General features: G+C 56.0%; 1 protein-coding gene across 1 annotated transcript in view; it reads right to left on the bottom strand.

The window, feature by feature from the left end:
* CACNA1A (calcium voltage-gated channel subunit alpha1 A) overlaps window positions 1-12,156 on the bottom strand; it is a 270,223-nt gene that overhangs the window by 60,261 nt on the left and 197,806 nt on the right. Inside the window, exons 14-21 of the mRNA XM_040450093.1 lie at window positions 9,707-9,819; window positions 8,650-8,762; window positions 8,379-8,510; window positions 8,013-8,085; window positions 5,649-5,766; window positions 5,453-5,520; window positions 2,547-2,653; window positions 11-650 (exon numbers count right to left, since the gene is read on the bottom strand). Coding sequence (XP_040306027.1) covers window positions 11-650; window positions 2,547-2,653; window positions 5,453-5,520; window positions 5,649-5,766; window positions 8,013-8,085; window positions 8,379-8,510; window positions 8,650-8,762; window positions 9,707-9,819 — 1,364 coding nt within the window. The remainder of the gene's footprint in view (window positions 1-10; window positions 651-2,546; window positions 2,654-5,452; window positions 5,521-5,648; window positions 5,767-8,012; window positions 8,086-8,378; window positions 8,511-8,649; window positions 8,763-9,706; window positions 9,820-12,156) is intronic.

The raw sequence follows: 12,156 nt of genomic DNA on the forward strand, positions 1-12,156 counted from the left end.
TCCGCTCCGCCTTGTCCTCCGCGCCCTCCTCGCCCGGCCGGCGGTGGGCCCGGTGCCGGCGCGGCTCGCCGTCGGCCCCCGTGCGGGGCGAGCCGCTGCGGCTCTCCCTGCTGCCCCCCTGCCGGTGGGCGTGCCTCCGGTGGGGGTCCCCGGCCTTGCCCCGCTCGGCCTCGCCCTCCCAGAAGCCCGGCTGCTCCAGGCCGCCCTCCCGCGCGTGGTGCTCCGACTCGCGGCCGTAAGGCCCCTCCCGGCTCAGCTCGGCCTCCTGGCTGCCGGCCCAGGGCCTGCGGGGGTCCAGGCCCATCGAGCCGCTGGGGTCCCGGGCCCGGTCGTGGTAGCGGGCCTGTTTCCTGAGGAAGTCCTCGGCTCGCTGCTGGCCGAGGCAGCGCTGGTCCACGGTGGGCTCGGCCGCCCGGCTCTTGTTGGTGTTGTTGTTGCGGTTCTCCTGGGGGTCGACCACCAGCGGCCGGTCCAGGTGGGTCTTCATGTCCGGCCGCAGATGCCGGGCGTACGAGGCCTTCCAGCGCTCGTCCGGGTCCATCTCGTTGTACAGGGCCTCCCGGCTGGCCAGCAGGTTCTGCTTCCGCATCTCGCTGGTCCGCTGCTCCCACACGGACTTGGTGGGCTTCTGGCTCTTCTGCTGCTCCTTTCTGCAAGGGAAGGGTGGGGGTGGGGGTGGGGGTGGGGGTGGCGGTGGGGGTGGGGGTTAGAGCGCTGGGCCACGTGGCCTGCTCAGGCCCCTCCGGCGAATGTCTCGGCCCGGGGAGGGTATTTCAGCCCAACCAGGTGGCGCGGCCTGTGCCGAAAACTCAAGCTGGCTGGGCATCCTGGCCTAGCCAGGGCCGTGGCCCAGGTGGGTGTCTCCATCCAGCAAGGTGTCTCTCTGGGTGTGACTGCTGGGGGGCGGGGGGGGGGGGGGGGCGGGTCTCAGCCCGGGTGGGTGTTCCCGCCGTCCTCTCCAGGCTTCCTCAAATTGTAGCACGTGACCCCCTGGGGGATGTAGCCTCGATGGTCAAAGTATGTTAACCTCTAGGATAAGCCATCACAGTGGACGTTGGCCTGGGGCAGATTCTGGAATCGTCCACATGATCTGTTAATTCTGGGTCATGGAGGGTCTGGGTGGTCCCAGGGGGAGCCAGGGTGGGCACTGGGGACTCTTGGGCAGTACTTATTTACCCACAGGGCCGGTGCAGACCAGCCTGCAGCCCAGTCTGGGGTATACAGACTTCGCTAGGGTTTTTGCGGGCATTGATAGTTTTTTGTGTCTTTTTTTTTTTTTTTTTTTACATTTATTTATTTTTGAGAGACAGAGAGAGAGCACAAGTGGGAGAGGGGCAGAGAGAGAGAGGGAGACCCCGAATCTGAAGCAGGCTCCAGGCTCTGAGCCGTCAGCAAAGAGCCCAACACGGGGCTCGAACTCAAGAACCGTGAGATCGTGACCTGAGCTGAAGTCGGACGCTCAACCGACTGCGCCACCCAGGCGCCCCATACAGACCACCACCTTCCATAGACTGCACACCTAAACTCGCTTGTCTGATTATGTGTTTTCCTGGGCTCTCCTTTCACAGCCACCTCTCCTCCTTCCACTTTGGCAAAGAAAGCCCCCTCCCCACCGTCACGTCATGCACTGCCCCTCGGTGTGCAACGTCCCTGGGACATCCAACACAGGCAGAATGTGGGTTGGCTCAACGGATCTCCCTTTAATCAAGATACCTGAACTCCCACCCCCTCACCACCTCTGATTCACCAGGGAACTCTTTCCACTCTACCTTTCATGATGTGTCTAGAACTCAGCTACATCCATCACCACGGCCACCACCCCACCGCAGTCCCACGGTCTCTTTTGTATGGACCAATGAATGTAGTCTCCAACCTGGTCCCCTGACTCTCACCCTTGTTCCCTACAGCCTGTTCCCTTGACAGCTGCCAGAGGGGGCCCATGAGCACCCGAGTCAGGTCTTGCCCCTCCTGTGCTCCAGAGCCCTCCACGGCCCCCATCTGACTCAGATCAAAAGTCCACAGCCCACCCGTGACCCTGCATGATCTGCTTATCACCTCTCTGTCTTCACTTCCTCCCACTCTCCTCCTTCCCTCCCTCTACTTCAGTCACGGTGGCCTCCTTCATGTCCCCTAAACACACTAGGCACATTCCTGCCCCAGGACCTTTGTATATACTGTTCCTGCTGCCTGCTATGATCTTCCCTAAGATCCCCCTGCCTGGCTCCTCCCTCACCTCCTTCTGGTCTTATCTCCTTCTCAGCCAGGCCTTCCATGGCAACTTTATTTAAAGTCCCAAGTCTCTCCACCCCTGGCTCCCCCTACGCCCCTTAACCCCCTATTAATACCATATCCCCAGTTGCTAGAACAATACTTGGCACGTAAGAGGCGCTTATTAACTATCTGTTGAGTACAACTGGGCGATACAGCAGAAGCACCTCTTCCTAAAGCTCACCCCTGTCAGGGACTGGTCCTTGCCCCCAAATTCTTGACTGGGAGGGTGTAGACGTGAGGACCCTGGACAGCATTCTGGAGTTCAGGGCACTTACACAGCTATGGACATGTTGGCGGCTGACAGAGGACTCACTTCTGCCACCTCCTTGGCTTTCTGCAGGGCCAGCTTCTGGTTGGCTGCCTCTTCTTCTTCTTGTTCATCCTGAAAGACACACGGGGTCCCTGTTCACAAAACATGAACCAGGCCTTGGGGCCTCACTGCTGACCCTACTGCCACCAAAGGGCAACATGGGAAAATATTTACAAGCAGGTGTGGCCTGGGTCTCGCCCCCCCCCCCCCCCGCCGCCTGCCCTGAGCCGAGCCCCGCAGATCGGAACAGGTGCCCCGTGTCGGTCAAGTGTACTGCTATCCCCTCTAGGTGCAGGCTCAGTCTCCAGCTCGTTCTTAATCCTGTTTTAGGACACAGCCAGGAGAAAACCAAAGGGGAAAGAGACTCCCTTGCTTTCCCACAATGGAGACTTTTCTGCACCCCGTCTCAACGAGCCGGAAATTAATGCAAAGACCTCCCTCTCACTCTACCTTCTGGGTTAAGCTCTCCGGACCCAGACTTTTTAAAAGCACGGACTAGCCCCCACATGCAGAAGACCTGGCCCATTCCGTGCACTGCCAACAGCTTCCGGAAGGGGAATCGGGAGAGGAGCTTATATTCCCGGCCGGTTAGGTTCAGAGAGGAGGAGGGTGGAAGATGTTTTACAAACACAGAAGAAGATGTGTTGGGGCTTTAAAGCCTCCTTCAGCCTTCATGCAGGGCCTCATTCGTAAAACAGAAAAGCCCACAAAGAAAAAGCAAAGGAAAAGCAACGAGGAAGGAATGGCCAGAGAGGAACCCACCAGTAAGAAGCGTCGGGCTACGTGGCAGGGTGCCTCTCCCCCTGCACTGCGATCTCTGGGGCCAGAAGCAACCTTAACCACCTCGGAAACGGTCAGATCAGGACGCTCGGTCAGTGACCACACGGAGGTGGGCCCCGACCAGCCACCCCGTTCTCAGAAGGCCTTTCCTTCTGGTATCTCACCCAGCGTTTCTCAGAGCTGGGTCCCTGGACCACCTGCCTCAGTGGCATTGCAGATGGAGGTTCCCAGGTCCCGCCCCCGAAAAGCCCCGGGCTGGGCCCCGTGGAATCTGCATTTTCAACAAGCTCCTGGGTGAGTATCAAACACGCTCGGGCCTAAGCAACAGTACACGTGGGTCAGAGCACAAGTTCTGGACCCACGTGGATTCAAATCCCAGCTCCTTCGCTCGCTGTTAACGTCGCCTCTGGGTGCCTCGCTATCCTCACCTAAAATTTCCACTCTCCCCGGCTCTCCCATCTGAGCAGTTCTCACCCCCTGAGAAACTGATTTCGTGTCTGTCTCTCCCTCCCGAATGTCAGCCCCGCGAGGGCAGGGATTTCTGCCTTTTTGTTCACTGCCATATCCTTGGCTCTTAGACCAGGCTCTGCTCACAGGAGGTGCTCAAGAAATGCTTTTGAAAGACACAATCTGTAAAAGGGGGGCTCAGAGAACTTGATTCCGGGGGTTTCTGAGAAGATTCATAAGACCAACACATCGGGGGCTTAGCGGGGTACCTGCCTCATGAAATGCCCAAGAAATACCTGCAGGATAAATGAAGGAAACAAGTTGCTCTGGAGAAGCATGTCCCTACTAAATAGATGATCTTGCCTTTCTCTCTCCCCTTCTCCCATGCTCCCGGCGCACCTTCTCCCCCGTGACAGCCCCTGAGGACGGGCTCTTGGAACTCGGATGAGCATACGGTTGGATTAGCCCCTGGAGCCAGCCAGCCAGCTCCATGGTGACCAGGCTCGTGGCCGTGTGCTTGGGGCAGCAGAGCCTTCCGTTTCTTACCGCCCCCCCCCCCCGCCAGTCAGAGGGGCCCGGGAAACTCTCTCTCCCCCCTGCCAGGGCCAGCAGATGGAGGGTTTGGCAACGGGCAACGTCCGCTCAGTTCGGTTCAGTTCCACGAATGTGTCCTGAACACCTCAAAGCACTAGAGATGGGACCGTGAAGAGGAGGGAAGCCCCAGGCCGGGCCCTCCTGGGCTCACAGGAAGACTCTGCACATGTTCTCTTCATGTGATGGGGCTGTTTCCCAACACCCTCCTCTGAAATTGCAGAAAAGGCGCCAGCTTCCTTTGTGCAGTGCGCAACCTGTACAACCATTCCCAGCAGCCCGGCTTGTGGGCTCTCCCAAGGGTGTGAGCGGTGTTCCTGAAAGCAGTGTTGCCTCCTCTGTGCCCAGCTGAGACGCATCCGAGTTCCAGGGAGTCCAAGGCTGCTCTAAGAGGCATCTGACACGAAGTTTTGCTCCCTTTATTGGGCACTTACTGTAGAGCAAGAACTGTGTCGGGTACCTGACGTGCACAGTGTGCTACTGTGAATAGTAGCTGCTATTATCATACCATCTGGGGCCAGTGACTTTGCCTTTCTGAGCCTCAGTTTCCCCTTCTGCAAAAGGGAGAGAACAGCGATGCCCGGCACCGGCAGCATCTAATTCTTTACTGATGTCACTTGGGGGCGACGTCCGGCCGGCTCCCAAGCTCATGGGGCCACGAGGTGAGCCTCAGGCCCCTGTGTGGGTTTTCCCACCTGTCCCATCCCTTCAGGTCTGGGGTGGTGACAGTGCCTGCTGGCCTGGGGGCTGCGCCATTCCTTGGAGAGGTCCCTTGACGCTCCCCGCTCCCTATAAATGGGCCCTCGGGTGGAGCCTGCCATCTGTTTCCTGTGGCAGCCCCGCAGCCTTACGCCCCCCCACCTTCTTTGCTGTGGAATCCTCCTGATCAGCGACAGACTGTTTCAGGGGGAGGGGGCTCCTTCTGCCGGGGAACAGAGCCTCCAGGGCAAAAGCTCGGACCCTGTCTCCACCCCCACGCCCAGCACAGCGCTGATGGGCCACAAGCAGGCGGTAACTTTGCCCGAGGGAGAAGCATTCTGCCACCAACTCCACCTTGGTGAGCTCCTGGGCGTTGGCCAAATTATCCACCGCGATGGCTAAGAACACGTTCAGGAGGGTGTCTGCAGGCGCTGGAGTCAGGGAAAGCACCACCACTCGGACCCCGGGTACCCGGGCCTCGAGGACCCTCCCTCGCCGCCCGGCTGCTCCGCCAGCCCCGCCCCCGCCGGCCCCGCCCCGCGGAGGATACAGTTCCCGAAGAGCGTCAGCACGATGAAGTAGATGGAGAAGACCATGCCGCCCTGCACGCCCCCCTGAGACTTGATACCGTCATACATGACCTCGTTCCAGTCTTCGCCCGTCAGGATCTGAAAGGGGACGGAGAAACACACAGCCAACCCCTCTCAGCCACGGGCCCCGCGGAGACGCCTTGGCTGCGGGGGGCTCTTGGGGCGTGGGAGGGGCCACCCCTGCCCTGAGGGGCTCTCGGCCTGGCTGCCAGGGAAAGGTGCCTCTGGGGGAGTCACAGCTCGGTCCGTAACCCTGTCCTGCCTCGTGTGACCAGGGGATTCACTACAGACGGGGCTGTGCCCCCCTAAATTCATAGGTTGAAGCTCTAAGATGTATATTTTTTAATGTTTGTTTTTGAGAGCGAAAGAGAGAGAAAGACAGAACGTGAGCAGGGGAGGGGCAGAGAGAGAGAGAGAGACACAGAATCCGAAGCGGGCTCCAGGCTCTGAGCTGTCAGCACAGAGCCCGACGCGGGGCTCGAACTCACGGACCGTGAGATCACCACCTGAGCCGAACTCCCCAACTGTGAGATCAGGACCCGAGCGGAAGTCGGACACTTAGCCGACTGAGCCACCCAGGTGCCCCTGTCCGTTTAAGATCTAAACGCTCATGTGACGGTATTTGGGGATGGGGGGTAATCAGGGTTAGAGGAGGTCATGATGATGGGCCTCTCATCATGGGAACTGGGGCCTTTATAAGAAGAGACACCAGAGAACTTGTTCTGTGTCTCCCCATCTCCATGCCATGTGAGGACACGGTGGGAAGGTGGCCATTTGTAAACCAGGAAGAGAGTCCTAACCAGCAACCAACCCCGCGGGCACCTTGCTCACGGACTTCCAGCCTCCAGATATACGAGAAATAAATTTCTGGTGCTTAAGCCGCATATTCACTGGTCCTTCGGGCCTGCTGTGCCTGGGGGCAGGGCGGGTGCCAGTGACGGGAGAATGTGTCAGGCACAGGGAGGCAGGTGCTGGCAAACACAAGTCTCCCTGATGCTTATGGGATGGACTGAGGGGACAGGCGTGCGTCACCCACACGCTCACTAAAAAAAAAAAAAAAAAAAAAAATCCAACTTCCCTCCTCTGTAATATTTCCACAAGGATAAACTAAATGTGAATCAACTCCAAAACCCGTTAATGTGGGTTTCTCAGCCTCGGCCCTGCCTGCTGACATTTGGGGACCGGGTCATTCTCTGTTAAGGGGCCGTCCTGGGCACTGTGGGGTACCGAGCAGCAGCCCTGCCCTCTACCCACCAGGTGCCTGTAGCATAACTCCCCCAGGGCTGTGACAACCAACCACGGTTCTAGAACTTCCAAGTGTCCTTGGGGGACAGACCCCCCCCCCCTTAGACAAGAACCCCTGTGCTCAAGACCCACCATCAACAATCTTCCTGGCTAGTTTCCCTTTCTAACCCCCTGTCCAGGGGTTCTCTTTTAGAAACTGCCCTCCCCGGGGAAGGAGAAAGTGAAGTCACATTTTCCATAGATTTCCTGTCTCCCCCACCCCACAAAGAGACAGAACCCACCAGGCTCTGGTGATCCCAGCCAGGTCAGTCCCCAACCTCAGGGCATGGGCCCACACAGATGCAGCAGTTGGTTTGGGGAGAGCACCCAGGGTCTCTTTGCCTTGGAATGTGGGATCAGGGGCATCTCCTAATCCAGGGAGGATGGGTGTGGTAACCATGCCTCATTTTCTGTATTCTGATGCTGTGACTTGGTGGGGGTCGGGGGTTTGTTGACCCTGGAGGGGGTCAGGGCCAGCTAATTCCTACACATAATGGCCAACTTGCCCACGGTGTGCACTTTCCAAGTGCAAACCAACCACCTCCTCTATGGGGCTCTTACACTCGGGGCCCACAGTCCCCTGATCTTTCTCATCAGCTAACCCGAGATGGCCCCCATGCCCAGAGCCCCGCTGAAATCACTCCAGCTAGCCACTTCTAAATCTGCTTACCCTGCCTCGCGGGATCCTTCCTGCAGAAACCACAATAAAGGCTTGTGCTCATGTTCCCCCTTCTCTGCCTCCTGACCTCCCCCTCGTGGCCCTGCGTGGCCCGCCGTGGACTTCCTCTCTTGGGATCTCCAAGTACAACAGACTGCCTTTCCAATGGCATTTACCCACCACTGTTGATTGAGGTTGCGATCTCACGGAGATCTGCTGGCCTCACCGTGCCTGAATAATTCTAAAACCTGTATTTTAAAACAGCGGGACAAGGCAAAGCGGGGGAAGAGCGATTTGAGGAACCCCCCTCCTATGCTGAATGGTTGCTTCAGTCTCTGGCACTAAGAGGTATCCGCCCACGGGGGCCAGGTGAAGACCGTACCTGAAACACTGTCATTATTGCTGCTGGAAAAGTGTCGAAATTGGTAGGAGGAGTCCCTTCATCGAAGTTAAACCTGCGGGGAGGACACAGGCATTTCACGCTGGCCCTGCCCTGGGTGCTCTGAGGGCTTACTTAGCTCAGCATCCTGTCTCCAGGGCAACATCTCCAGCATCTCTGTTCCCCAGGACACCCTGACTGGTACCCAGGACCCCGCCCATCTGGGTGAATACACTGGGCTCCCGGAGCCACGAGGGGGGCGGTCTGCGGGATGGAGGTGAGCCTGGGTCTCTGGACGCACCAGACCCACTTCTGTCCCCGCACGGGACCCCAGGGAAGCGGAAGTCAGGGAGTCTGCTGAGCGCTTACTGGCCGCCGAAGAGTTGCATTCCCAAAAGGGCGAAGACCACGATGAACAGGAAAAGGAGGAACAACAGGCTGATGATGGATTTCATGGAGTTGAGAAGAGAGACGACCAGGTTCCTGAGTGATGCCCAGTACCTGCCAGCAGAGCCCGGGTCGGGGAGGGGCGGTCAGGCCGGTCAGCTGAGCCCGCCCGTCCCCACAAGCTGGAGGCGGCCCCACCCCGGTCCCCATCCCCGCCCCTGCTGGGATGCCGGGGGATGCTGCAGAGACTTACTTTGTGACTTTGAAAATACGCAATAACCTGAGGGCTCGTAACACGCTGATTCCAAAGGATGTGCCGGGTTTTATGACGGCCCAGATGACCTCGAAGATGCTCCCGATGATAACCTGGAGCAGAGAACCTGGTCTCGCGTCCAGGGCCCTGGAAACCGTGCCCTGGCCCCGGACCTTACGGGAACCCAACCAAGATGCCCCTACACGGAAGCAGGGTGAGGGTCTCCACCCCGAGAAGCCTCGAGGGGCCCCTGGGTACTGCAGTAACCATTTCCTTGCGTTTTTTCAGAAATCGAAGTGAAACCCACAGAACGTCAAAGTAACCACTTGAAGCACAGAACCCGTGGGCATTTCACGCATTCACAATGTTGTGTCAGCGTCACCTCTTTGCAGTTCTGAGACATTTTCATCACTCCCCCAAGAGACCCTGTCTCCCCATGAGCAGTCACTCCCCATTCCTTCCTCCTCCCCACAACCCCTTACCTGCTTCTGGTCTCTATGGATAGGTCTATTCTGGACCTTTCACAGAAATGGAATTATGCGGTATGTGACCTTTTGGGTCTGGCTTCTTTCACTGAGCATAACGTTTTTTGAGGTCCTTGCCCCTTGAAAGTTCTCAAGCATCGCCCTTAACCAACATACAGTCGTCTAGTTTTTATCCTTTTGATCTTACGTGAGCGGAGCGGAATCCTGCTCTACGGGCTGATTTTTGTCAATGTCTGTGGCTGGTCGCCTCTCCTGGCTGTGGAGAATTCCGTTATATGGCCGTGCCACAGTTTATTTCTCCATTTTGCTGCCATGCGATATTGGGTCCTTTGGTTTGGAACTTTTATAAATGAAAGAGGGCCTGAATGTTTCCCTCCCGCTGGTAGTGGCTAAAAGTTTGGGAACCTCTGTGTCCTCACCGGTATCTGGGATTGCCCTCTCATTCCTTCTGCATTCAGCTGCGTCTCTCACGTCCAGACGTGACCCTACTGTTCCCTTTCTGATGTGCCCAGGCATCAGCCGTTCTTGGCCAGAGCCGGAGAGTTGAACTTCCTATCAACGAGAGTACTTACCCCACAGTCAAAGCAGTTGAAGGAAGAGTGGAAGTAAGGCCGCGTCCCAAGCCCGTACATTTTTATAAACATTTCGGACATAAAGAGTCCTAAGAAAATGAATTCTGCATAGTCTAGAAGGGAGAGGAGGGAGAATGGAAAGGAAGTTAGGTTTGTGGAGTGCGTGGCGGGGGGGGGGGGGTGTTCCAGGCGGCTCCGACTTTCCTGTTAATAACAACCCCATCCATCTGGCCTGGCAGGCAGGGAGAGAGGAGGGTCGTTGGTGGCCTTGGCTAAAGATTATGCAAGTTTCCTTTCCACGGGCCTCAGTTTCTCCTCTGTTAAAGTGAGGAACAACAATTGTCCCCCACCCTCCAACCCACCAACCCCTGGCCGATCTTAAAAAGGAGTGGGGAAAGTTCCATGGCTCTCCACCACGCACTTTTTTGCTCTGGTTCAACAATAACAGCTGGGCACAGGTCCTTGCCAAGGACTCAGGTTTTGTGCTGGCTGGTGGGTTCCTGTGTGCTTAGTACGTTTTATTTTTTTATTTAAAAAAAATTTTTTTAATGTTTTATTCATTCTTGAGACACGGAGAGACAGAGCATGAACGGGGGAGGGTCAGAGAGAGAGGGAGACACAGAATCGGAAACAGGCTCCAGACTCCGAGCTGTCAGCACAGAGCCCGACGCGGGGCTCGAACTCACGGACCACGAGATCACGACCTGAGCCGAAGTCGGACGCTCAACTGACTGAGCCACCCAGGCGCCCCAGTACGTTTTAAAACTAATGAACGAACCAACGAACGAACGAACTGCCCGACTAACAAAATAACAATGAGCCCAGGATGCCATAATCTAAAAGTTATGATAAGTCCACTTTTACACGCCTGAGCTTGAAAGGAGAAACTGAAATAGAAATCATAATGGTGTCCTTTTAGTAACCTTTGTGTCAGGGGCTTAGTTGGAGACTCAGGGGCAACCAATCTAAGATTCGGCCCTTCTCCCAACTTGGAAAACCTATCTGATGCCCCCCCCGGGGGCCGCGGGAGGGTCCTGTCTTGTTGATGTCTAAAAGTCTTGGACAAGATAAAGCACTTTTGTTCTTTGGTAAGAAAGCATGATAGTCCAAACGCCCTGGGGAGAGGTAACATATGGGAATTTGTTTGCACCAGCAGAGAAATGGCTAATTTCAAGACCTTTTCCGAGAGAGCTTTCTTGGTGGGGTAAGGAGGCTTTCTGAGCGGAAGAAAACAGAAAGGAAGACAAAGGACCCAAACTTCCAAGAGTTTCAGTTTTGGTCACATAGTTAATTCTGTTTGAAAGCCAAGGGTGTTGGGGCGCCGGGGTTGCTCAATCGGTTAAGTGTCTGACTCTCGATTTTGGCTCAGGTCCCGATCTCACGATCCGTGGGTCCGAGTGCCGCGTTGGGCTCTGTGCGGGCAGTGCAGAGACTGCTTGGGATTCTCTTGTCCTCTCTCTCTGCCCCTCCCCGCCTCAAAAATAAATAAACATTAAAAAAAGAAAGAAAGTCAAGGGTGTTTCTTTTATCATTCTTTTAAGAGGTGGTTTGAACCGTCAAGGTCCTTCACACTCATTCCTGACCGAATCTTCTTTGGACGCCAGGGAGCTCCTAGTGTCTGAGGGAAACCAGGGTCTCTGGAATCGTCAGGCCAAAATATCAGCGAGGGACATCTGGCTGTAACTTCTGGTGCATTCCGAGAACCACCAGAAACAACTTTGGGAAACCTGCTCCCTAGTTACCATGGCAACCTGGTTGCTGGCAATGCACAAGACCTGAGAGAATTGTCTGTAGCCCGGGAGGGTCGGGAAGAACTTTCAGGGCCCAATAAACCCAATTTCCAGATGAGAAATCTGAGACCCCGAGAAACGACCACACCTCACCGATTCTAAGACACACGCTTTTGTTCAGTTTGACATCTGGGAAATTGGGGTGTATCTTCAAATTGACATGCCCTCGTTTAAGATAGTAGCCCTGCTTTCTTTCTTTGTGGCAAGTAAAATAAAAAGGGTGCTTTATAAACGAAGACGCTTTCCGCTGATGGCTGGCTGTCGGTAGTGACTTGTCCGGGGTCACACGATGAGTTAGGAGCAGAGTGGGCACTGAGAACCCAGGTCATCTGGTGACCAGGGCAGGGATCTGTCATTAGTCACAGTTTGGATTCTGGGTTCAAATCCTGGCTTTGTCACTTACTAGCTGTGTGTTCCTGGGCAAGTTACTTAACCTCTCTGTGTCTCCTTTTTCTCAAATGGGGATAACTAGAGGACCTTTACAGACACAGGAGCCCAGGACAGGGAGTCCCAACTCTCTGTTCCTGAACCAGGACAGACAGAGCAAAGTGATTAGTGTGGAGAATATGGGAGATTAAAAATAGACTACCAGAGGAGATTAAAACAAGAAGTAAAGAGTCCTCATTTGTAAGACTCCACGGGGACCAAATGCAATTACGA

The sequence above is a fragment of the Herpailurus yagouaroundi genome, unplaced genomic scaffold (assembly GCF_014898765.1).
Source record: "Herpailurus yagouaroundi ecotype Mexico unplaced genomic scaffold, PumYag 200, whole genome shotgun sequence".
NCBI lineage: Eukaryota > Metazoa > Chordata > Mammalia > Carnivora > Felidae > Herpailurus > Herpailurus yagouaroundi.